This window comes from Lissotriton helveticus, chromosome 7, assembly GCF_964261635.1.
Source record: "Lissotriton helveticus chromosome 7, aLisHel1.1, whole genome shotgun sequence".
NCBI lineage: Eukaryota > Metazoa > Chordata > Amphibia > Caudata > Salamandridae > Lissotriton > Lissotriton helveticus.
The window spans coordinates 980,901,191-980,927,506 of NC_136068.1; the positions used below are offsets into that span (position 1 = coordinate 980,901,191).

The 26,316-nt window shown below is 44.6% G+C and overlaps 1 protein-coding gene across 1 annotated transcript in view; it reads right to left on the reverse strand.

Moving 5' to 3' along the window:
• The window catches only part of NDST1 (N-deacetylase and N-sulfotransferase 1), a 379,742-nt gene that overhangs the window by 208,779 nt on the left and 144,647 nt on the right, over positions 1–26,316 (reverse strand). Inside the window, exons 3-4 of the mRNA XM_078653600.1 lie at positions 14,558–15,040; positions 1,481–1,568 (exon numbers count right to left, since the gene is read on the reverse strand). Coding sequence (XP_078509726.1) covers positions 1,481–1,568; positions 14,558–15,040 — 571 coding nt within the window. The remainder of the gene's footprint in view (positions 1–1,480; positions 1,569–14,557; positions 15,041–26,316) is intronic.

Here is a 26,316-nt window from a genome sequence, read left to right on the forward strand (position 1 = left end):
GGAGCTAGATTAGCGGTCTAGTCTGGAGGGGGCGGGGGTGGCTACATATTGCGCATGCCAGAGTGGACGCGCAGAGGCGAGGGCAGTTTGTGAGAGAAGCTGCCAACCCAGTTTGTGTGCGGTACGGTGATTCTTATCATCTTTTAACCTGTGCACTTGCACTTTGACTCTCGTCCACTGTTTTTAATAATTTAACCTGCTCAGCCAGCCTCATTGTTTTTATTACCCTCACCCTTATCCTTTTTGGTTCCCGTTACCTTTTGGGGGGCAAAAGTGTTTGGACCCTCTCCTGCGGGTACTGGTGCTCTGCTGTCCTCCTTCCTGCCCCGGTCGGACGCTGCAGCTAGTGCCGTTGAGCGGAGGGCATGCATGGAAGGTTGAGCCTAGTACTTCCGCCTTCCTCAGGGAGCTACGTTAGCGGTGTAGTCGGGGGTGGGAATGGGGGGGGGGGGGGGGGCGGGCGAAGTGTGGCTACATATTGCACATGCCAGAGCGGACGCGCAGCAGCCATCAATTTTTCAACGTGTCTTCAAGAACTGGCATCATGGATGGCTTATAACTGGCTTGAACTCATTGGTAATAAAACAGAGGTGCTAGTGATAGGTAAGGCACCCTCGATCTGGTCCTCTGCATGGTGGCCTCAGATGTTGGGACCAAGCCCTCCCCCTAGGGATCAGGTAAGAAACCTGATGATGTGGTTGGATACCAAACTATCCTTTGAAACACACACCAGGAGGGTGGCGGGAAATTGTTTTGGGGTCCTGCGAAGACTCCGGAAGACCTTAGCTGTACTCCGTTTCAGCGAGGAAAACGATGGTCCATGCTCTTTTGACATCACATCTGGACTACGGTAGTGTTCTTCACCTAGGAGCAAATATTAAATGTGTACAGAGACTCTAATGCATTCAGAATGCTGGAGCACGTCTCATTTTAATAGTCCCGAGGAGAGCCTCATCCAACAAGGACCTGGCTTCCCGTCACTGGCTCCCGGTGAGGGAATTTTTTTTTTTAAAGCTATGTGTGTCAGCCATCGCATCTTGCAGAAGAAGGGGCCCTCCTATCTGCATGACCTTCTTACCCCGTATGTTCCTACTCGCCGTTTGAGATCAAGTGGGATGGGTCAGGTTAGCATTCCGACCATCAGAAGAGCTAGGATGGGAGGGAGCTCCGTTCGCTTTTTAGGTGCCACACATTGGAATAGACTCCCGATAGGGCTCCGGGTGGAATCCTCAGAGATAATTTTCCAGAGAAAGCTGAAGATGTGGTTTTTCCCATCTGTTAATCCTCCGGTTTGATCCCTTCTGCTTTTACCACACTGCCTGGAACTGGTTCTTGCCGCAGCGCGGGGACACACTAGTTAGTGTAACCATGCGCTTTATAAGCTTGTTTCTTACTATTATCTGAAGTACACTCAGTTTAACGTTTAAATTGCTAGGTAAATCACAGAAGTACCAAAAAGAAGGTAGGAATGCCGCTTTACCTGTATGGAAGAATTTCCCAGAATACCCCAGGTTGAAAGTGAAGTTCGGGATCTGGTTCCGCAATTCGTTCTGAGTGTCAAACAAGGCCTGCATAAAGAAAAAAAAAATCAGAATATGCAAGTTGCCTTCACAAATTATGAGGATGTGTGTTGGGGGTCAGGAGGATTTCTTGAAGTTCATGCAAGTATGGCTTAAAGCACAGTGGCCTTCAGTGCCGGGGAGGGGCATTTACGTCTGTGTGCGTGTCGGTGTGTGTGCCTGTGTGTGTGTGCGTGTACGTGTTACACAAGAAATAGGGAGACTATTTCATGCACACTGAAAATCGTGAAGATGGGACAATATCAGTCACATTACAACTGCAACTTTCTCAATTTGCGAGCCCAAATTTTGACATCAGCCCACATACAGGGAACTCAATCAGGCCTGCTAACCCAACTTGAAAGACGTGGTGTTGCATTACAGCAATCAAAAGTCACCACCTCCTTTCTAAACGAACATAAATAGTTCAAAGCATCACAGCTCTACATAATGTAAAAGCTACATGTTTATAAGTGAAGGAAACACTTCAGTAACCGAAACTACAAGATGGAGAATAAGGATGTCATTGTATGCCTTACTGAACTCCAGTTGGGAGTGCCTTCTTTTCAATATTACAAGAGGAAATCATCACCAGTCTTCACATATTAGCCATTTCGCTTCTCAGCCCTTATTTTCACAGCCGCATGACCTCTTTTCCAATTTTAAATTTCAATAAATCTTCAAAATGGATGATCCCAATGGTAGAGCTCAGTCTTGTGGTGCAACTTTTTTGTCATTACTTTTATTGCATGTATGATGATGATCTTTTGTATAGCAGAAATGCAAGGGGCTATACCTTTTCACTGTTACAGGTTATAAGGGCATTTGACAAGGGTGTAGTAATATTTCTATCATTAGCCAGGTCCAATAAGCAAGAATCAGACTACCCCAGTAGCTCGATGAATCAGGGTTTACAATTCTTACATAGTTTTCTTAATATTCCCTTCAAAGACCTAATTTCTCTTCCACCCACTGACATAAACCGTACGATTTATACTCGAGAGTCTGCAATACCTAAGAAGAAACTAATAGTTTCTTACCTGTCGGTGTAGTTTTGCAGCTTGAAGACTTTCTGGATTCACTATGCTGTTTATTATTCCGACACCTCGTGGTTGGGTCCAGAATTGTCTTATTTTAGGGTGGGCGTCGACGTACCACCATTTGGTGTCGTCTGTGGCGTCGGCGCGCTTCCGGCGGATGCTCCCTCCCGCGGTTGCCATCTTCGGATTCTTTTTTCTGTTCCTGTTTGAGTGTTTGTCTATGAAACCCATTACTCTTGGCTCCTTCTGGCGGAGGAGGGTTGGACGCTAGTGAATGCAGAAAGTCTTCAAGCTGCAAAACTACACCGACAGGTAAAATACTACTCGTTTTGCAGCGTGAATCTTTCTGGATTCATTATGCTGTGCATAGAATTTGTAGCGGTTTGCTAGGTCAGTGGTGGCTGGGTGGAAGAGGAGCTCTGATTCCTGAGTATGTGTTGTAAGACCTTCTGTCCCACTTGAGCTTCCTTATTCATGTGAATATCCACACAGTAGTGTTTAGTGAAAGTGTGCACAGATGCCCACGTTGCTGCTTGGCAGATGTCCTGAATAGATGTGTTTGCTAGGAACACTATGGTGGCTCCCTTCTTCCTTGTTGTGTGAGCCTGCGTAGTTCCTTGAAGTTCCTGTCCCGCTTCCTTGTGGCAGTATTGTATAGTTTGTGCAATCCACCTTGCAATAATGTTCTTGGTTACTGGTCGGCCCAGAAAACTGGTGGCGAAGGAGACAAAAAGCTGTTTAGTCTTCCTGCATTCCTTTGTCCGTTCTATGTAATGCATTGCTGCCCTTCTGGCGTCCAGTGTGTGTAATCTTTCAGTGCTTGTTGTAGGCTTTTGGAAGAAACTTGGAATTTGGATAGATTGATATGGAACCTAGAAACCACCTTTGGTAAGAAGTGTGGGTCAGTTCTCATTACAATCGTCACTGTGTATTTGTAAGTAGTGTTTTTGTAATGTGAGGGCTTGCAGCTCGCTTACCCTTCGCAGTGAAGCGATCCCTAATAGAAATGCTGTTTTCAGAGTGATCGTATGTAGTGTGGCCTCGTGCATGGGTTCGATCGGCACCTTCATTTGTTGCGCCAGTACCACGTTGAGGTTCCATGTTGACGGTGGTACCCGTTGGGGGGGGGGGGGGGGGGGGGGGGGAATTCTTTTTGCCCCTTCCAGAACCCTTTTTACCACTAGTGAGGTGAAGAAACTTCGCCCTGTTCTTCCTTTTGTGTACGCTACTAGTGCTGCCAAGTGCACCCTAAGAGAGGTGTAACTTAGCTTGCTTTGCAGTAGATGAGTTAGGTACTTTAATACTGTGGATTCCCTTGTTCTCCTGTTTTGAAGTTTCTCCTTGGCGCACCATTGCGAGAATCTCTTCCATTTGGCTACGTAGCATTTTCTTGTAGTAGGTCTTTGTGCCTCCCGCAATACTGCTCTAGTGCTCTCTGGCAGTTTGAGGTGTGCGAACTTGAAGTCTTCAGGAGCCATGCCACCAGGTTGAGGCTCTCCGGCTCTGGGTGCAACACTTTTCCGTTTTGTATGCTTAGCAGATCCTTTCTTTTTGAGAAGCTGTGAGCTGGGCCCTGTGCCATTTCCATTATTTGTGAGAACCAGGTCTGTCTGGCCCACTATGGTGCGATTAGAATCAACGTCATTTTGCTAACTCTGCACTTGTTCAGTACCCTGTGTAGCAGTGGTATCGGTGGAAAAGCGTAGGCAAATGTCCCTGACCAACTTATCCATAGAGCATTCCCCAACGATTGAGTGCACGTTTGTCTCGAAGACAAGTGTTGGCATTTTGCATTTTGGGGTGTTGCAAATAGGTCTATTTGCAGTGTCCCCGTTTGTTGAATATTTTCTGTAACTCCTGATGGTTGATCTCCCATTCATGGGATGCTGACGACTGTCTGCTCAGCCTGTCTGCTTCCACATTGTCCTTTCCTGGGAGGTGTATTGCTAGTAGGTCTATTTGTTTCAGAATTTCCCATTTCCAAATGTCCTGTGCTAGTGATGACAGGATCACTGAGTGAGTACCTCCTTGCTTGTTTGTTGTGGTGTTGTCTGTTTGAATCAACACTCTTGCCGTAGAGGTGCTCCTGAAAGGCCTTTAACGCTAGGAATATAGTCTTTAGTTCTAGATAGTTGATGTATTTGACTGCGTCCTGGGGCTTCCACAATCCTCTCAATTTGAGGTTGTTTATGTACGCATACCCCATCCCAGCTGGGATGCGTCCGTTGTGAAGGTCACTGATGGAGCTGGTTGTGTGAATGGTTTTCCCTGTGTTAGGTTTCTCTTGTTCCACCACGCCATCTCTTGATGTATTATTTGCGTGACAACTACGAGGTCCTCCCATCTCCCTGTAGCCTGTGACCATTGCTGTTGAAGCCATTCCTGGAACGGTCTCATATGTGGTCGGATGTGGGGGATTAAGCGTATGCAAAACGCCATCATGCCCATCATTTTCCCCACCATCCTCACTGTCAGAGCTTGCCCCTTGCAGTAATTCTGTGTCTCCTTCAGAATTGCCAAGGTCGTCTTTGTGCTTGGGAACACCTTGCCCTGTAAGGTGTTAATCTCTGCTCCCAAGAAGACTTTGTGTAAAGTTGTCTTAATTGTAATGTAGACATGTTGCTAGGGAGCTTGGAATGTGATGATTGAAATACTAGAAACTGAGCTGTGAAGCTGGTGGAGTATGGAGCTGGAGGTCCCTATGATTAATCTTCAATAAACAACTTATTTCTACATTTTGCCTGGATCTCATCTTTACATTGGCGACGAGGGAAACCCACTGACTTTTCTGTGCAAGGGGCAGATACTGGTACCTCCACCCTTGGACTATTCATATTTGATAAAATACTAGCCTCCACGTCGTGAGTAAACAGATATGATTTGGTTGATGTATTTAAATATGAACTGCAAAGAGTGGATTATTTACATCCATTAAGTACTTATGGAAAAGTGATTTAATTCGATTAATTTATTGGATATAAGAGAAACTTGAAACCGTATTACCGTAAACAACTATTTTTGAAATTATAATTGTGTGACTTTAGAGGCGCTGCAACTTTATATTCAAAAAGGAAACAAAACAATCAAATTGTAAGTTGTATAGCTGTGTTAAACAACTTAACTAAGCCAACTAAAGCTATTGTTTTAGCCCGAACATCGTTTCAACAGGATCAATGTTTCTATGCTAGAGAGTGGACAAACTTCATTTGATGGGATTGTTGGTGCTGGATTGTATTCTCGCGCAGTGTTGGACTTCACTACAAATCTATGTTTGGCCATCTGGTCATCTTTGGTGGCATGTTGTATGGAGTTGAATGCGTGTAGATCGTTGCCTTGCGCCCACTAACTGTTTAATTAAAAGTAAACATCTGACTCACCGAAGTTTAAGGAATGCGATTTTCTTCATGTTCCGTTTCAAGATTCTCTCTGCTGGGAACGTGTAGTATGCGTCATCACGTCTCATTGGTGTCTATTTCCTGTAAAGATTCTCCGTGAGCGACGTAACGTGGCAGCCATTTTGTGAGTTTGGGAAAACTCTCATCCTACAACGTTCAGCGCACAACAAACTTTGCGCAGATGAAAATCAGACAAACGTGTGCATCGGCTGCCTAACAGAACTGTAGGAAAACAAGTACACTAATCTGTGAATAGTGTGCAACGGCTGCCTAACAGAACTGTAGGAAAACAAGTACACTAATCTGTGAACTCGACGGACACGAAGAGCTGGATTTTCTACAAGGTTTTTATTTTAACTTATCTTAGTTTGTTTTTTGGTTACTAACATTTGTTTTGCAGGTGAACTGATAATTCATAAGCTTATGTTAACTGGTACTATACTATTGAATGTATAGTGGAGAGTTGTACAATTAAGGAGATATTTTTAGTAATTTTATTTTAGTCATTAGCCATTAACCATTTTTCAATGGGGGACCAAGGCTTATCTGCACCTCCTTCTTTTCTTCCAACCCCTGGAGAACCAACCATTCCGTGGAAAGAATGGAAAAAACTATTTTTAATGTACATTCTTGCCACGGGTGCAGATAAATATGGGCCAATGCGTAAGCAAGCTATATTATTGCACAACCTAGGTGTAGAGGGACGACGGTTATACGAAAACCTTCCTGAAGTTTTGCTGAGAAATGGTGATGGTCAACCTACAAATGTGTATGACATGAGTATGCAGATGTTGGATGCGAGATTTATTACTAAAATTAATGTGTTTCTTGAGAGGCATACATTTTTCTGTAGGGTTCAGAAAATAGATGAAGACATTGTGTCTTATGTTGCTGCTTTAAGAGGCCTATCCTTGACTTGTCAGTTTGAAAAGTTAGCAGACTCACTTATACGCGACCAAATAGTCATATGCAAGAATAATACGTGAAAAGATGCTTTGCCATACAAATAGCAAAAGGTTTAGAACACACCGATATTTGGATTAAGGAGATGGATAAATGTCTCAGTTCAATGACAAACAAGGACTCCAGATCTAAAACTACATTATCCAAAGATTCAGAAATACATGCTGATATTGATTAAACCACTACGTAGACCACAATCAAAATCTTCCAATAACGCTTCAGATAAAAGTAGTGGGTTTTCCCAAAATAACAAGTCTTTAGCAAGTTTTGGAACACAACCTATTAAATGCTAGTGTTGAGGTGCACCAGGTCATATTGCTTCCAGCATTAAATGTATGGGGAGGAATGCAATTTGTAGAACATGTTGAAAAAGGGGTCATCTTGCTAAAGCTTGTAGAACAAAAATGCCTTTTGTTCATGAAGTTGATGATTCCTGTGAAGACATCAATGAGTTTATTACATGTGTTGATGATGTAGTTGTTTCTCAAGCAGATGCTTGCAACGTCATGTCAAATGGTAACAGATATTTGCACCATTGTCACAGAAAGTACTGAAAAATTAGAAAAGCTGCATTACGTCATCAACCTAGATTCCAAAGGGGTAAAAATGTTAATTGACTCTGGAAGTCTGTATACTTTGTTGTCTAAAGAAATGTATTTCAAGACTTGGGGGGGCGTTAGGAAAAACAAAAAGATTGTGATGCTCCTGATATTAAGGCGGTAGGGTATGGTGGAGAGAATTGACATATTGGGTTTAAAATGGATGATGATTGAGTTCGAAAGCAAGAAAATGTATGGGCGTGTGTATTTAACCAAACAAGGGTCAAATTTATTGGGATGGCGTCATCAAAAAGATTTGGGCAGAATTCTAAATCCAAATGCTAATGAAGCAGTTCAATCTGTAGTTGTACACAATGTTGATAATTATGACTCATTGATAATGGAGAAATATTCTGATGTTTTTGTGATGAATTAGGAAAGCTCAAGAATTTTTCTCATAAAATTACACTTAAGAAAAATGCAACACCTACTGTTCACAAAGTAAGGTCTGTACCCCATTTAATGAAATGTCCTTTACAAAAAGAACTTGACAAATTGCTGAAGTTAGGCATAATTGAACCCATTGAGGCTTTGGAATGGTTGGCGCCTATTTTCGTCGCACCGAAGTATGGTGGGAAGAAAATTTGTTTGTGCATTGATTTACGAGATTTATATAGGAATATATGGGTTGATCGTCAACCTCTACCTAATATTTCAGAGATGTTGATTGCAATGGGTGGTGGTAGTGTGTTTAGTGTAATTTATGTCCGCAGCGTACCATCAGATCGATCTCAATGAAGAGTCAAGACATTTAACATCGTTTGTGACACCGCTGGGGGCATTTCGTTACAGTAGAATGCCATTTGGTGTAGCATCTGCCTCAGCTGTGTTTCAAAGAGTTATGGAAAAAGTTCTCAAAGGAATAAATTATGTTCATTGTTTTCAAGACTATGTGCTGATAGTAGGAAAGAATTAAAATCACCATGATAAAGTAATGGAGAATGTTTTGTGTTGCATGAGAGAACATGGTTTGACTATCAAGAGAGAAATATCAATTGAGAAAAGATAAAGTGGATTATCTAGGGCATGAAATCTCTAGAGAGGGAATCAGACCAAAGAAAAGCATTGTAACTGCAATCAAAGATGCCCTCACTCCAAAGAATAAAGACCAACTTAAGAGTTTTTTGGGTTTAGCAGAGTATTGTTTGAAATTGGTGAGCGGGTTTACTGATATTGTTGAACCTCGGCGTGTGCTAATGAAAACGGGCATGGAATTTGTATGGTGCGATATCTGTGAGACAGCATTTAAGAAAGTAAGGAAGGAATTTTGTCTGCACCTAGCCTTGGTCATTTTGATTTCAAGGCCAAGATTTACGTTACAACAGACGCTAGTGGTGTTGGTATTGGGGCTGTGTTGACACAAGTGAGTGATGAAAAAGTCTTGGGATTTGCATCCAGGAGATTGCAGGGTGTGGAGACGTCATACTCTGTGATAAGAGAAAGAAGCTCTAGCGTGTTGTTGGGGGATTAAACATTTTAAGTATTTTGTTTGGGGTTTACCGTTTAAACTCCATACTGACCACAAACCGCTTGTGCATTTATTTAAGGACTGGAAGGAAGCGTAACTCCAAGGATCTCGAGATGGATTTTATCTGTACTAGAAGATCATTTTGAAGTTGAGTATATTAAGGGATTAAAGAATATATTGGTGGATTGTTTATTAAGAATGCCTATTATGGTAAGTGAGGAAGAATCTGAAGTTGAGATTGATATAATAAGGTACACCAAGGAACATGCTTTTGCAAAAGAGGAATGGGATGCAGCAATGTTAGATGATGATGTGTTAAAGAAGGTCATGCAAGGCATATCTGATGGGTGGGCTGGAGAGTTAATCCATGACTTGCGTTTTAAAGGGTACAATAATGTGGAGAATGAATTGAGTGTAAGAGAAGGGAAGTTGTGGAGGAGAGATAAATTAGTACCACCAGAGGGACTCAAAGCTAAGATTGTTAATATTGCCCATGAAGGCCATCTAAGCAGAACCATGACCAAACAACGTGTTCGTCAGTCATTTTGGTGGCACGGGTTAGATAAAGATGTTGAGGAAGCTGTAAAAGGTTACTATGCTTGTGCCTCTAGTGATAAGACCAAGATTGTGCGTCAACCTCCTCTTGCTTGTGTAAAGTTTCCTAAGCGTCCTTGGGAAAGAGTGGCAATAGATTTTCTGGGCCCTATTTCCAAACTAGGGTCAAATTGTACATTTTTAATGGTTTGTTGTAGAAACAGCTGACAGTATTGTGACAGAGAAAGTGATCACATTTCTGGAGAAAGTTTTTATGAATGAAGGAATTCCAAAACTTTTGGTGTCAGATAATGGACCTCAACTAGTTTCTAGGAGGATGCAAGAATTCCTTTGTGGAAAGGGGGTGAAGCATGAGAATGTTGCCATGTTCAGACCTCAAGCCAATGGTTTGGTAGAAAGAATCAATTGTTTGATTATGGATAACCTACAACTTTGATTGTGCAATGGGTTGTCATGGTCTGACGAGTTAAAAAAGTTAATGTGGTCCTACAGAATAACACCACATTCTGTGACAGGTGGATCACCTTTTGTATCTCTTAAGGGAAGAGAACTAGGATTGAAAGAAGTACCAGGATGGTTGAAGGATAAAGATTGTGTGTGGGTGGATCGAGAACGGATTAGTAAAGAAGTGGCTAATCAGCAAACAGCTGCTGTCAGTCATTATAAATCAGATGAAAGGAGTTAAATTTTCCAATATTAAAACTGGTGACTGGGTTGTAGTAAGGCGTGGTGGTGATGTTGCAAAAGGTGATAGCAAGTTTTCCAAACCTATTCAGGTGAAGGATGTGAAGAAGAGTGTTGTAGTTTTATGGGAACATTTCTAAATGTTGTGCTCCTCAGCCATTGTTTAGTGATTCATTTCTATGTCATTTTTATCTATGATACTCTTATCAAATTTTTTATGTACTTTTGTGTCAGCTCAAAATTCTTGTATTCTTTTACATATTTGCCATTTATTCGTTTTAATGTATTTTGAGTTACGAAATGTATAAAGGGGAAGGTGTGTAGAGTTGTCTTAATTGGAATGTAGACATGTTGCTAGGGAGTTTTGAATGTGATGATTGAAATACGAGAAACGGAGCTGTGAAGCTGGTGGAGGATGGAGCTGGAGGTCCCTATGATTAATCTTCAATAAACAACTTATTTCTACATTTTGCCTGGATCTCAACTTTACACTTTCACCTGCTCTAGTTCTGCAGAGGATTTTCCCCAGTGGATAGAGAACCCCAGTCTCGACAGTGTTTGTATCGTTGTCTGAATGTTTACTTTGCAGGTGTTGTATGAACTTGCCTTTACCAGCCAGTCGTCGAGATACAGGTATACGTGTATCCCCTGTCTCCTCAAGTGTGCCGCCACTGCTGCCAGGCATTTTGTGAACACCCTCGGCGCTGATTTTAGACAGAAGGCTAGCACTGTGAACTGGTAGTGTATATCCTTTACCACAAACCTAAGTAAGTGTTTGTGTTTTCTGTTCAATGGTATGTGCAGGTACGCATTCTTTAGATCTATTGTTGTCATGTAATCCCCTTGTTGTATCAGGGGAATTACTTCTTGTAGAGCTATTTGCGTTCTTATGTACTTGTTTAGGTACCTTAAGTCCAGGATAGAACGTAACGTCTCGTCCACCTGTGGTACGAGAAAGTAAGTGGAGTAGACCCCCTTCCCTCTCTGATCTGCTGGTACCTTTTCAATGGCTCGTTTGTCTAGAAGTTCCTCTGTAACGATTGTGATAGTTCTCCTCTTGAGTGAATCTTTCCGTTTGGCTTTATGAGTGGGGGTTGTCCTTGTAGTTCTATACAATAGCCGTGCTTTGTGATGTTTAGTATCCACTTGTCTGTGGTAATCTCCCTCCACTTCTGGAGGAAGTCTTTTATCCTGCCTCCTACAGGTGTTACATGTTGGAGGAACTGACAGACTTTTGGTTGTTTTGTTATGACACACCCCCTGTTGATGTTGTCTGGGTGTGTGTTGAAGTTTTTGTGAAGTCACTTGGAGGCGGGCTGTTGGCCTCCTTTGGGTGTGCTACCTCGTCCTCTTGTGCGCCCACGAAAGGACTGGTCCCTAGGTTGGTATTGCCATGTCTGCTGTTGCTGTCCCTGCTGTTGACCTTGGTTTCCCCCTGGGAAGCCTTGGTTGAAGGATTGGTGAGATGTGGCTGGTTGGTTGATACCCCTGCCTACTGGTCTTCTTTGAGGTACTCCCCTTCTCATCCCCCTGAATTGCAGGGCTCCCATTGACCTTGCAGTCTCATTTTCCTTTTTCAGTTGGTTCAACTTTTTGTCGACTGTGCTGCCGAACAGTTGTTCACCATTAAAGGGTGTGCTCAGGATGTTACTTTGCACTTCGGCTTTAAAGCCAGATATACAGAGCCAGGCATGTCTTCTCTCCGTCACCCCGATCATCATTTGTCTACTTGATGTTTCTGCTGCATCTAGAGCCGATTTTAAACATGTAATGGCCTTGATTTTCCCCTCCTCTACCAGGTGGCTGGCCCGCTTCTGGTAATGGTCTGGTAGGTGCTTGAGTAGTTCTATAACCTCCTCCCAGTGTTGATACGCGTGCCTACTGATGAGGGCATTGGAGTTTGCAATATGCCACTGTATTGCCACACTGCTTTTCATCTTCCTCCCTGTGAGGTCCATCCTCTTGCTTTCCTTGTCAGGAGGTGGTCCTATATTTGTGGGGATGTTGGCTCTCTTTCTGGCTGTGGCTGCGATGATGGAGTCAGGTGGTACTGACCCCCTGATGTACATGGGGTCCTGTGAGGAGTGTTTGTATTTCTTTTCACACCTTGGGGTGACAGATCTGCATATAGCTGGTTCTTTGTACGCGTCCTTCCCTGGTCCAGCACACTAGGAAGCATTGGCAAGAATTCCTTGTTTGTGTTGGCAAAAGTGTTTCTAGCAGGAAACATGCCTGAGGCTTTTCCTCCACCAGCTTCACCTTGTATGTCTCTGCCGCCTTCTTTATGACTTGGTTGTCCATTCCAATGTGGTCTGGTGGCAAATGCCTCGAAGGGCAGAACTCTACTCCCTCTTCTGGCGATTCGGCATCGAGGTCCTGCCACGGAAGATCTTGAGACTCCGAAATTGTCGAGTCCTGGTACGATTCTTCTTCTTCCTCCTCGCAGTAGTAATACAGGTCTTCTACGGGTTCCGGAGTGTTCGGCGGCTGGAGTTCCTCCGCGTCGCCCTCGGCTTAGACCTCGAGCCCGGGTTCCGATGGAATCATGTACCGGCTCATTTTGCCGTCTAAATCCTTCTTTCTCTGGAGAATATTCGCCATTTCGGCCTCCAGTCTTCTCCTTTTCCTGTCCATCTCGGAAGCTTGTTCGGCATCGAGATTCTCCGGCCTTTGCTTCGCGGTAGTCGACAATATCGCGGTTGTGGGCTTGGACAAAGGGCCCTGCTTTTGGGCCTCTTGCCTCGACGTTGAGGGTTCCTTTTCTGGAACCGCTTTCGCTGGCCTCGCCTTTTCCAGGCTTTTCGCCGGCTGGGAGTCCTTAGCCAAGGATCCGCTGGGCTGTTTATCTTTGGGTGCAGCTGCTAGCTTCGACGACTTCGAACGCAGCGCCACTTTTTGGGAGGATTCGGACTCACTCCTTTGAGTGTCCATCGAGGTTCTAGGGGTCGACGACTCTTACCTCCTTCTTTTCAACCTCGACGTCCATCGAGTCTTTCTGGTCCTTTGGCGAGGTTTTCCTCTTCTTCACTGGAGAGGCCCAAGTCTTGGAGCATTGGAGGTGCTCTCTGGCCCTGCATGGAGTGCTTCCCCATTCGCTGCCTCTCTCTCACCCTAAGTGTCTTAGGCGTGAAAAACACGCAGGCGTTGCAGTCCTCGCTTCGTTGGTCGAGCGGAAAGCAGAGGTTGCAGACTGGATGCTGGTCCTTCTGCGCGTATTTGCGTCTGCAGTACTCACAAAATTTGAACTGTGTCTTGTTCATCAAGGTGCTATGGGGGCACCCTGTGCGCGCATCATCCCTGGCACGTAAAAGGATAGGTTCTTCTCCTTCTCCTTCTTCGTCGTCCCTGTTAGTTGACTGTTCCTCCAGTCACTGCAAGTAGATTTCCTGGTGATTTTCGTTGATTTTTCAGTGATTCCGCCTCCAAAGTTCTGGAGCTCCTTCATTGACGATCCAGACACAATGGTGGAAAAAAGAATCTGAAGATAGCGACCATGGGAGGGAGCTTCCATCGGAAGCGCATCAACGTCACAGAGGACACCAAATGGTGGTACGTCGACACCCACCACTACAGGCCGGAAAAAAGAAAATTAAAGAAAATACGACAATACCGGACCCAACCACGAGATGGCGGAATAATGCACAGCATAGTGAATCCAGAAAGATTCACGCTGCAAAATCTTCGGAAACCAAAGTATAATGTTCGGTTCAAGAATCCGCAAACAAACTGCAAGGGAGGTTTTTCCATAACTCACCTTACCTTAAGGAGTATGAGCTGCCATACACCCCTACAGTATAACAGAAATCATTATAAAAAAAGTTGCTGAAGGGACTTCACCCAAAACAAGGTAGCGAGAGAAACCGGAGGTTGGCTGTCCCAATGCATCAGTATTTCAGAGTGACTAAACCATCAAATCTCTCTCAGTTTCTATGCAGGCCAGTACAGCACTGAAGTCTAAACACAAAGATAGCAGAGCTACTTAGAATGATGCGTTCGAGAGGGGATTTGAGGGAGTCTCTTATCTTACTGAAAATGCTCAATTACATCCATTGAGCAAGAACTACATATCTACTTCTAAGCCTCATGTACAGTTGAAGTCACATTCATGTGGCATACTAAAGTCAGGCATGCGTATCCAACTAAACACATTCTGTAAACACACTTGGACAATGTGTATCCAAATTTGCTTGTCTAAATGTTTTGCCCTAATACAGAACACATTACATTTCCATTATCGTCAGGTATGAAAAACATAATTTGACTATGACCATTAGCCCATCATCTGTTTACATACCTTCACATCTTCCACCTTCATGCGGGTGCCCTCCTTGCCAACGAAGATGTCATCAATGTCAACCAGGATGTAGCGGTCAAGCGAGAGGGAAAGTCTTTTACCAGTCAAGAAGGAGACTGCATCAACAAACACAAGCTTGTGGAGCCAAAAGTTGAGGTTATTCCCAAAAAGAACCCTTTGAATGCCATCATGGAGACCAAGATCCTGCACCACAGTGGTGTGTAGGGCTGCATTGACACTCATGTGTGGTATGGACTCTGCAGACTTTGTCTTGGCAAGCAGGACAGGCTCGTAGGTGGAATGGTTGGACTGGAAGACCGTCCAGTCTTCGCCAGGCAGCAGACCTTTCTCCACCTCATTAGGACGTGTGATGTAGAGGAGAGGGGACTTCGGATTAATACTGCAGTCTTTCAGCCCCAGGTTTGAATGAAGAAACAGGGGGAAGCCTTTCAACTGTGCACTGAGTAAACTGTTCTCATTGGCCTGTAAAACCAAAATGGCATATGAAAAACATCTGAACTCGCATGACTGAAACATACCTCGTCATACATGCTGACCTGGTCAGAAAAAGCCAGCTCACCTTGAAATAAGAACATGTGCTCTTGCATCGAGTCTGAAGAACATGGAATGCCACAAGGCAAGGTTAACTATAGCTCATGATCCAGCCTAGAATAATCAGTCTACTCTTCACCAAACAAACCCAATGTGAGTAGAACCTATAAAGAAGCCATCTAAAAGCAAGATAAAATGTGCAGCTTCACTTAACTAACAGCATCCTAACCATATATTAATAAACATGCCCTGACTGGAAACTAAATCAAATGTTCAAACCAACCCCATGCTACAGGAGGTTGAAGCTAGAATGAATGGGCATGGTTGGGTCACTATTACCCTGTCCTGATTTTAAAGTAGCATCCAACCCACTGGAAGACTAGAAATACCTTATTCCACCATATGAGGAAGGGTACTGTTCTTACTAATATCTAAAGCGTGACACCGGAGGTTACAAACAAGTAAAGAGAAGTACTCGCAATATTAGAAAAAAATAATACTTTTGATTCCATTTCTTCTCAATAAGCATTGCAAGAACCAGAAAACTGGAAGACTTTACGTTAATGCTTTTTTAAATAGGGTCGTGCAGTTCTATATAATGTCTTATTGGTTGTATATAAGGTAACAAAAACACATATCACTTTTTATTATAACTTTTCAACATGCTGCACAGCAGCCGTGCTGCTATACAGCACAGCAGCCGTGCTGCTATACAGCACAGCTTAAATACATTGGCAAAGCCAATATCTCTTTAAACACTTATAAGGTTCTAAAGGAGAGACCTATTGGCTATGCCAATGCTTGTTTAGGACTTGAGCCCCGACAGAGAGGAAGGGTCTTTTGATGTTCCTAAGTGTACTTCACCAGAAACCCCATGTTTCATTTCTGACCTTCACTTTGACAAAATATTGAACTCTGGGAAATGCCTTCACCATAGCACTTTCCACTCGCCCCCTGGGCACCTAAGGGACGATGCTCCATTCCTGGGTTGTAGGGAAGCAGCGTGAAGGAGGCCACGTTTTCTCTGGGCACCAAATGATATTTTTTCCTCTGCCTGCCTTTGAACAAAGCAGGCCTGACGTTTTTAATCATGGCGGGTAGAGCGGGAAATGGCTGCGCCGCTTCCCGGCAGGGGAAGGAGACAGGGGGCCTGCCCTGCATTGATTAACTCTTAGCTGGGCCTCCTCCGAAGCTTTTAAGGGTGGGGTAATTCCACTCAGAGCTTCCAGGGAGAAGCAGGAAGGAGAGAGCAGGGCAATGAGAGAGAGAGAAGAGAAGGAGCGACAGAGAGGAAAACAAAAGGAAGAGAGTGGGGGCGAGAGCGTGAGGGGAGAGAGAAGGCGAAAGAAAGGTGAGACTGAGGGAGAGAGAGGGGGGAATGAAAAGAGGGCGAAAATAGGAGTTTCTAGAAGCGAGAGAAAGGAGAATAAGAGAAAAAACGGACACGGGAAAAGGAGAGAGGTAATAGGGTGAGAGAAGGAAGGAGAGAAAGCAGAGAGAGTGGGAGATGAGAAGACGGCATGAGGCAGATGGGGTGATCGAGAAAATGACAAGAGGAAGATCAAAGGCAAGGGAGAGCGGTTGCTGGTAAAACAAGCGTTTGTCACAAGCCGCTTCCGGCACCCCAAGCATGGCAGCGTGGCGAACGCGCTAATTAACAATTGCGTGCAGGGTGCCATCTGTTTCGAATTAGCGTGGTGAAAGCGACAATGCTAATTCAAGCTTTGCCAGACCTCGTGCTAGTGCTCCACCTTGCGGGAGCGAGCAGCGGCGTGCGGGCTATCAGTTTTTAATGAGCGTGGGTGCTGCTGCTTGCTCACGCAAGGTGGATGCTAGCACAGCATGAGTGCTTGAAAAGAGCTGACCAATTTCTAATGCTCACCTCCTAGAGCAGCGCATGCGCGCTGCCTAGGCGAGACCTAAATACCTCAACACCCAATTCTATATGAACAGCACTGCTGCCCCACTAGCGAAGGAAACCAGAAACCTGTTCTTCCTCCGCCCCATGCTAAAATAAAACAAGTTCCTTTCTTCCCCACAGGCTTCGACATCTCAAAGTAAAATCAAGCCAATCCCATCCTAGCAGCTCAGCAAATGATAAGGTTGGGCTCAGACCTAAATATAAGGCAAGCGGATCTTGCTCTTGTCTACACTTCCCAGGTCAAACATGAGGTAAGAAAAACAAAAGAATCCCAAACTCTACCAGCCCAAATTACATTACCCCGGTTTCCATAAGACACCATTAGTTAGGAGTTATGAAAATCAGTTCATATGAGATGCACAATGAACCAGGTTTCTTTTGCACAGGAAATGAAGAGCAGAGTACTGGTGTACAGTAATGCAGAGTCGTGGGTAAAATGATTAACAGTTTCGACAACACATCTGATAGTGTACTTTATGGCAGAGCTGCATTGGTAGAGCAATGCACATTTCCTGTGTTAGCATATCAATGTATGTTAGGAAGGTACAATTCTGCTGGCCTGTACGTGGACATCAGGGATATGGTGATACGAGAAGTTAAATGAGACACATTCTTATGTTAAAAGGACAAGTTACTTACCTTCGGTAACGCCTTATCTGGTAGAGACTGGATCAAACCGCATATTCCTTACCTTTGAATTTCCCAGGCATCAGGCTGCATCTGGAAGCCATTTCCTCGAGCAATACTCTTGCGTGCCGGTATGTGGCATCTGCTGGTTCTGTGTGACGTTGTTGGCATAGTCTGCACCGGAAGTGATGTCCGTGTAACCTATATAGGCACCAACTCTGCGCATGGACTTCAGTTACTTTCACAACTTTCCACACCAGGAGTACACAGCCATGAATTGCACTGACAGTGGCGTGTTTAGAACAACTAGGGCCCTGACACTAAAAACTGTCTTCAGTGTGGGGAGGATGGGTGGGTCGGTAAGGAATCTGCAGCTAGATCATTTCTCTACCAGATAAGGTAAGTAACTTGCCCATCTGATAGAGGCATCTAGCCGCAGATTCCTTGCCTTTGAATAGATACCAAAGCAATACCATCACCCGAGGAGCGGCTGCGGACAAGGCTAGACAAGTCCAGCTGGACAGAGGGGCCAAAAGGGCCATCCCCTCAGACTCGACTGTCCAGGCAGTAGTGTTTTACATTTTGATGCAGAGGACGACCCATTGTGAGATACTGCACAACCTTGCTTTGATCCAACATACCCCACGAAGAGTTGGTCATCCACCCACAACTCTTAAGTGCCGTCAATGTAGAACGACAACACTCTTTTTGGGTCCAGACGGTGTAACCACTCCTCCTCTTTAAAGGGGTGTATAAGAGCACAGAAAGTGGGCAAGGTGACTGATTGCCCCACTTGGACTGGGGTTACCACTTACAGTAAGAAAGAGGCCCTAGTGCGATGCACCAACTTATCAGGGAAAATGGCCAGGTAAGGAGGAGGATTGGACGACAGCCTGCAATCCGCTCACCCTCCTGGCAGCAGCAATTGCCACTAGAAATGTTGTTTTGATGGTAATCAGCCGGAGGGGATAATTGTGCCGAGGTTCGAACGGAGCACACATCCGGAAGGTGAGAACCAAATTAAGGCCTCAATGAGGCAAGATTAATGGGGCAGGGGAAACATATGTACAAGCTCCTTAAGAAATCTATTTATAATAGGGGATTTAATTAAAGAGGGTTGGTGGACAGCGAGCATGCGGTCCATATCTGGGCATACCCATGGCTACTCAGGGTAGTTAAACAAATAAATAGCCGAAAACCGGTTTTGGGTTGTTGGTGTTCCGGCTCTGACTTGGCAGTTTGGCCATGACTGTTTCTATGGGAGCAGGACCAAGGATCATTTGCATATGGCTTAGGTGGCATGGTGGGCTAAAAAACACCTATGAGTTGGAATGCTATCCCAAGTGACTGCCAGAGGTTAGACTATTTGTAAGCATTCTTGCCATCACTCTGTGTTCTTGATTTCCTTTGATAAGATTTGCAAAATTATTACCATACCCAGACACAGAAAATGTGTAGTCTGGCTTCAGAAGAGATATCTATTTGATTTTGAACAATATGGGATGTGTACATACGCATCCTTTAAGTCTATTGTTGCCATGTAATCTCCCCAACTGAGGTAACACCTCTTGCAGTGTAGTCATCTTGAATCATTGCGTCTTTATAAACTTGTTTAGAAACCTGAGGTCTAATATTGACCGTAATGTTCCATCCACCTTGGGCATAAGAAAGTATGTAGAATATTCTCCGTTGTTCTTTTCTCTGTGTGGCACATGTTCTATTGCATGTTTTTCCTGAAGTTCTTTCACTTCTTTGACTAGGTGAGAATTCTTCTTTTGAATGTGTCCTTTGCTTTGGCCTCCTGTGTGGAGGTTGTTGTGCTAACTCTATACAGAGACCGTACTGTATTATGTTTAGAATCCACTTGTCTGTGGTTATTTCTTTCCACTTTTTATGGTAAAGTCTTAGTCTGCCTCCTACTGGAGTGGTATGTTGGAGGAACTGTAAACTGGTTTTCTTTTGTTTTGGTAACTGCTTCTTATTTGTGGGTACTCTCATTACTGTTGTTTGTGAGTGTACCTCCTTGTGAGTGCAGTCAATTGGTAAAAGGTTGTTGTCCACCTCTTTCTGGCGGACCTCTGCTACGGGTGCGCCCTCGAAAGGATCCCTTTCCTTGACATTGCCAGCTTTGTTGATGTCCCTGTTGTGTGCCCTTTTTTCCAACTTGGTATGTCTGCTGGTAACCTTGATGTGAGGTAGTAGGTTGGTGTGTACCTCTTCCTGCTGGTCTTCTTGATGGTGCGCCTCTAAGCATGCCTCTGAACTACAGAGCCCCCATGGTTCTTGCGGTTTCGTTATCCTTCTTTAGTTGATTTAACTTCATCAACCACCGTTCCAAACAATTGTTCTCCGTTGAATGGTGAATTAATTAAATTGCTTTGCACTTCTGGCTTGAAGCCTGAGATTCTAAGTCATGCGTTCCTCCTTTCCGTTATGCCAGTCATCATTTACCAGCTAGACCTTTCAGCAGCATCAAGGGCTGATTTTAAATATGTATTAGCAATGTTTTCCCCCCTCTTCCACCAGGGAAGGTTTTGCAACAGTTCTCCTACCTCCTCCGCTTCTTTCCAACTTCCTTCCTAAGAGGTTCATCCTCTTTCTTTCCTTGTCTGGAGGTGGTCCTACTGTAGTAAGTACATTTGCTCTTTTTCTTGCTGTTGAGGCAATTATAGAGTTAGCTGGCACTGTTCCCCTGATGTATATAGGGTCTTTAGAGTAATGTTTCTACTTTTTCTCTGCCCTTGGTGTTATAGCCTTGCATCTAGCAGACTCTTGGAATGCCTCTTTGCCCTGGTCTAACACACTAGGCAGCATTGGAAGGAATTGATTCTTTGGTTGTGTAGGCATCAGGGTCTCTAATAAAAAACATGACTGAGGTTTTTCTTCCTCTAGCAGAACCCCATAAGTTTCTGCAGCATTTTTAATCACCTGATTATACATGCCAATGTCATCTAGGTGTGATGGCCTCGAAGGATATAATTTCACCACCTCCTCAGGTGATTCGGCGTCAAGATCTTGCCATTGGAGCTCTTGATTCTCAGAGTTAGACGATTCTGCGTATGCTTGATCGTCGTCTTCGAAGTCCTCCCCGTAGATTTTTATATATTTTTTTATTATTTTTATTATTATTAATATTATTATTATTACATTTATAGATTCTTCCTCTTCTTCTTCGATCGGTTCAGGGGTTCTTGGTGTTATTGGTTCTTCTGCAACCCATTCGGCTCCCATTTCCCTGGTTTTCGGCGGTATCTTGAATTGCTTCAAGGTTTTGTCAAAGTCTTTTTTGTGTGAAGGATATTCCCATTTCGGCTTCGAGTCTTCTTCTCTTTTTCTTAATCTTAGGCTCTTGTGTTGCGGCGTCGAGTTTTTCTGTTTCCCGTTTTTCGGCTGACAACGCCGACCCGGTCATCAAGGTTTGTTTCGGTCTCTCTCTCTTCGACGCCGCAGCGTCCTTTTCCAGACTGTCTTTCGACATCTTCATTTTTTCAAGGACCTTTTCCCTTCCAGGGTCCTTACCCAAGAATCCTAAGGTCTGTTTTTGTTTGGATGCAGCTACGGTCGCCGAATGCTTCGAAGCCAACGATCCCCTTGGAGGCCTAGAGTCTGTTTTTTTATGCTCTTCTAGTTTTTTCAAGGTAGACGACACTCTTACCTCCTTCAAAGTCTTCTTCTCGGCTTCCACGACCAAGACTTCTCCTTCCTCGTCGCCTTCTGGTCCTTCGGCGACACTATCTTCCTCCTCACTAGAGAGGCTCAGGTCTCGCAGCGGTGGTCCTTGGCCCTGCATGTTGTAATTGTCTCGTCGCTGCCTTTCTCTTACCCTGAACGTCTTCGGGGTGAAGACTGAGGAGGCGATCCAGTCGTCGCTTCGATGATCCAGGGGCAGGCACAGGCTACAGACCGGGCGCTGATCCTTTTTGTGGTGGCAATTTCCCCTGTACGCGCATTCTCCGATCGTTGACAAAGTTCTAGATTTATTCCCCTCATCGAACTGCAGTCGTCGTAGATTTAAAGTTGAAAGTGGAGAACACTGTTCTACCGATTTCCCCCCGATTTTTCCAGATTCTTCTCTCTTAGGATCTTCTCCGTATCGATCCAGACCCAACGGCGGAAAAAAAGTATCTGAAGATGGCTACCAAAGGTGGGAGCTTCCGGAGGAAGCCCGTCGACGTCACAGAAGGGCACCAAATGGTAGTACGTCGTTGACGCCCACCAACAGAAAAAAAAAAAAAGAAATACTACAATTCCGGACCCAACCACTAGATGGTGGAATAATGCACAGCATAGTGAATTCAGAAAAGATTCCCGCTGTCAAACTATAACTTGCACCCTCGCCATGCCCAACTAATTACCTCACATATATCAGTCATGACATCTATGACATCATTGATAACATCACTCCAACATTTGCAATAAAATTATTGAGAAGAAAACTGCATGGCGGAGGCACAAGTTTAGTTACCTGAGGGCATGAGTTATAGTTAACTGAGATAACTAACTGCTGAATTTATGGTCTTGTGTGTGCAAAATCGGAGCCTAACTAAAACGTCCCTGTAGCCTGGTTGTCTAGTAAATGCTAAAAAAAAAAAAATCATTTCCTATAACGTCCCTATCGCCTTTGGTTTTTTCAGTGACCATATATCCACACACATATGAGTAGTCTACTGGCTTAGAACTTCAGAACAATTGTGCTAACCGTAGCCTTGGAACTGAAACCAGAAATTGTGCGATATGGTCACATCAATCTATTAGTGTCTAAAATAGCTAACATGACAAACAATTTACATATGAGTAGTGTAAAAAACATGTAGTGTAATCTCATGATATCTCCCATTCATCATCAATCACTACCAAAAGTGATGTGTGTAATCATTGCACCACCTATGGTGTCTAATCATTGCACCACCTATGGCCTAATATATCACATACAGTGTTTCTCACATATTTTTCTTATAATCAAACAAATTCATTTAAATATGAAAGGAATTACTAGGGGGCAATAGCCTCGCCATCAAAAATGGCAGAAGCCAGTGTCTGCTCAGGCAGGCCATCCTGTTTATCACCTAGCAACAGCGCCGGGCAGGCACCAGCAAATCAACCTTCATCCTCATCCGGTCCAAAATACCCACATAGGAATAAAACAGAACAACCAGAGATCCAAAGACCCAAAGCTAGCTACGAGAGTCCCAGGATGGCAGTTGCCCGAAACAAAAGGTGTCAGAGTCCCTAAGCCTCTGGCAGACCAGCTTGGTGAAAACACTCTGCTTCCCCATGCTGTCCCTGAGAAGTAGGTTCCCTTTGGAGGGGCAATCCTGACACTTTAGATGGAGTGGAGCTTGAAAGACGCCCTAACTAGGGAGCGGTGTCGCTGGAGCTGCCCGAGTTGGAGGGGATCAGTAACTGTGCAGCAAGAGACTCTGATCTAGATCTAATCTCTCCAGGTCCTCACCAGGTATTTTCCTCGACCTCCACAACCGAAACATCTGTCCTCTTCGCCTTCTGGCCCTTCGGCGACATTATCTTCCTCCTCACTGGAGAGGCCCAGGTCTCGCAGCGATGCCAGTGGTCCTTGGTCTTGCATGTTATAGTTGGCTGGTCGCTGCCTTTCTCTCACCCTCAACATCTTCAGGGTGAAGACGGAGCCACATTACAATCCTTGCTTTGATGATCCAGCAGTAGGCAAAGGTTGCAGACCGGATGCTGATCCTTCTGAGTGTACTTGTGGTGACAGTTCTTGCAAAACTTGAACGGTGTCTTGTCCATTACCGCTGACAGGAAGCCCCGTTTGCATGCACATTCTCCGATTGTCGTTGAAGATTTGGTTTTCACCTTCTTTCGATCTTTGGTCGTTTTGGATTGAAACTTGTAAGTCGAAAAGGTCCTACCGAGGTTTATCTTGAGTTTTTTCTTTATTTTCGTTGATTCTTTTTTCCAATCTTGGGAGCTCGTTCCATATCATTCCAGACCCAACTGCGGAAAAAAAGAATCTTAAGATGGTGACCAAAGGTGGGAGCTTCCGGAGCCTCAAGAAAGTAGGGGGAGCAGGAGCCATGGGAGGTGTTGAGTCACGGGGGCAAGAAAAGGTCATGTAGCACTGGGGATATCCTGGGGGATTCATATAGTATTTGGAAAAAAAGAGGCACCACTCAAAAGACCGAACGATCTCAATGATTGGTGGTATGGTCCTCCTAGTGACCCTGCATATGTATCGGAAAAGTGGGAAAGGGAAATGTCCTTATAGTGTCTAATTTATATGGATGCGGTGACTAGCAGAAACTTCCCTCAGTTTCGAAGAAGATTTTTGCTTTATGGCGTTTCTACCTCCGCCAGATGCAGAGCAGATTGATGGAACAGACACCCATGTGAAAGGGTAGACTACTTCTGCAGGTAGCCTTGCTAGAGGGCTTCCACCGATGGGATCTCCACACTCAGGGACGTGATGAATCTGAGTGTTCTAAAGTCCTATCAAATTCTACAAACTGAAAATCAACTCCACTGCAGCTAGTTCCATATGGTTCTACAACTCTGTCACGCCCTGACTCCATAAATAGCATATGTGGAGGCCCTACCTGAATTTAGTCCATTAGAATGCTGATGGAAGACCATAAAGTAGCATGGATATATCAAACACTTCTATCCAATCAACCCTACGTGTTCCAGGCTCTCAGGGTCGTGTGGGAGACAGTCTTGGGGATCCTCAAAAACAGACTGGACAGAGGCAATGGGGGCGTCATGTGTTGCAGGAATAGCAGCACGCCTGCAGCTTACTCAAATTCAATACGTTCATAGAGTCTACTTCACTTGGCATAAGCTCTGTCGCATAGGCTGGGTGGCCTCTCCGACTTGTCTTAGAAGTGGTAAAGAGGAGGGCACATTTATACACACGGTTTGGAGCTGCCCGGCTCTGCAGCATTACTGGCGTCAGGTAACGGCTTGTCTGGGTGAGGTACTCGCGTGGTCAATCCCAATGGATCTGAAACTCTCTGCTGTCTCTCACCAATGATTTGGGCGGTAATAAATATTGCTTATTCCTCTTACACCTGGGCCTCACCTTAGCGAAACTAGATATGGACCAGGAGTGGAAGGCTGCGCCAACCTCTTCCCCAGCCCCCATCCCTGGCAGTGTGAAAGAGTGGCATGGAATTGCATGGGGATCGAAGTGGCCATATGTCAGGCTGCCCCGAGAAACACCCCAAGATATGGCAGGTATGGGTGGATTACTGTGATATCATTTTAGAACCCGTGCTGCCAATGAATTCCTCACTGGATGATCAAATCAGAGACTTTACGGGCTGAATGTTACCGAAGCGAATATGGGACTTTCAGCAATTGATGTCGCTTTAAATACCGCTTGAACTAGATGAGTCAGAGTGGAATGAAGCGCTTGCGTCTCCGAAAGAGGTAGGCATTTCGGCGAAATTCAGATTGGTGCAACTCAAAATCCTGCACCGCATTTATTACACTAGGACGCTTCTCCACAGGATTAATAGAGCACCACACCCCTTCTGTCTCCGGGGCTGTGGGGAGGAGGGGACGTTGTTTCATACGCTGTGGGACTGCCCAAAGATACAGGAGTTCTGGCGGCAAATTATGCGCACTATCTCCCAGGCCCTTAAGATCTCTGTTGTACCCAAACCCCGTAAATGCTTGTTGAACATCTGGGACCCTAATGACCTAGGCAGGAATGGCCTGCTCTGGGCTACACTAGCCATGACAGTGGCCAAACGGGACATTGCGCAGAAATGGGGTGCTATGGAACTGCCTACATTGGCTAGATGGACCAAAAACATGGACATGCTAATGGTGACAGAGAGGGCGGTGTATGTTCTCAGGGCCTGCCCCCGTAAATGGAACAAGGTCTGGATGCCATGGAACATCTATAGAGGGGACATCTGTGACCCACTGCCGGAAGATGATGACATAGATTCAGAGGGGGAGGACGATTGAAGAGATGATAGCTTGGTTGCTGGTTTGCCTGTACCAAAACGTGCTGTATTCCTATGGTGCGGTTGCAAACAACATGAACAACAAGCATTGTGACTGATGAGTGGTTCTAGATGTGTGCACAATGATGGGAATGTGATGACTAGAGTTGGGTTTACTGTTTTCTTTTGTTCCAATGTCTATTAAGAAGAGTACCGCTTGCGATTGAGGGCTATATAGTTAGAATTGTAGAGAGTGAGGCACTAACACTGACCTCCAGACAATGTACACAGGTCCATTGCAGTCGATCATCCATGTGTTTTTTGAGCCTGCGCTGAACATATTTAGCTATGCAAACTGATACTACGGCTCTACATCTGCATGCCTGTACAACCTACAAAAATAAATCTTCTGCGAGATACTGTATGTATGACATATGCCTTCATGTTAATAAAGATTTTCAAAAAAAAAAAAAAAAAAAATACCGCTTGAATAATGACTGCTGGGTCGGGGGCTGGGGGAATCTTGTTTGCAGATAGTTTTGACTTTCTTTGTATTCTTCCTTTACATTGTTAATTGTATGATCAGCCGTGTGGGCTGTGTTTTCTGTTCAACAGCAAAATCAATCAAATATGGGGTTTTTTTAAAAACCAATCAGTGCCATCCTGGAAGAACTTGATAGAGACCCAACACACATTGACAGTACACAGGGTGGCTTCCCTTATCTAACAGC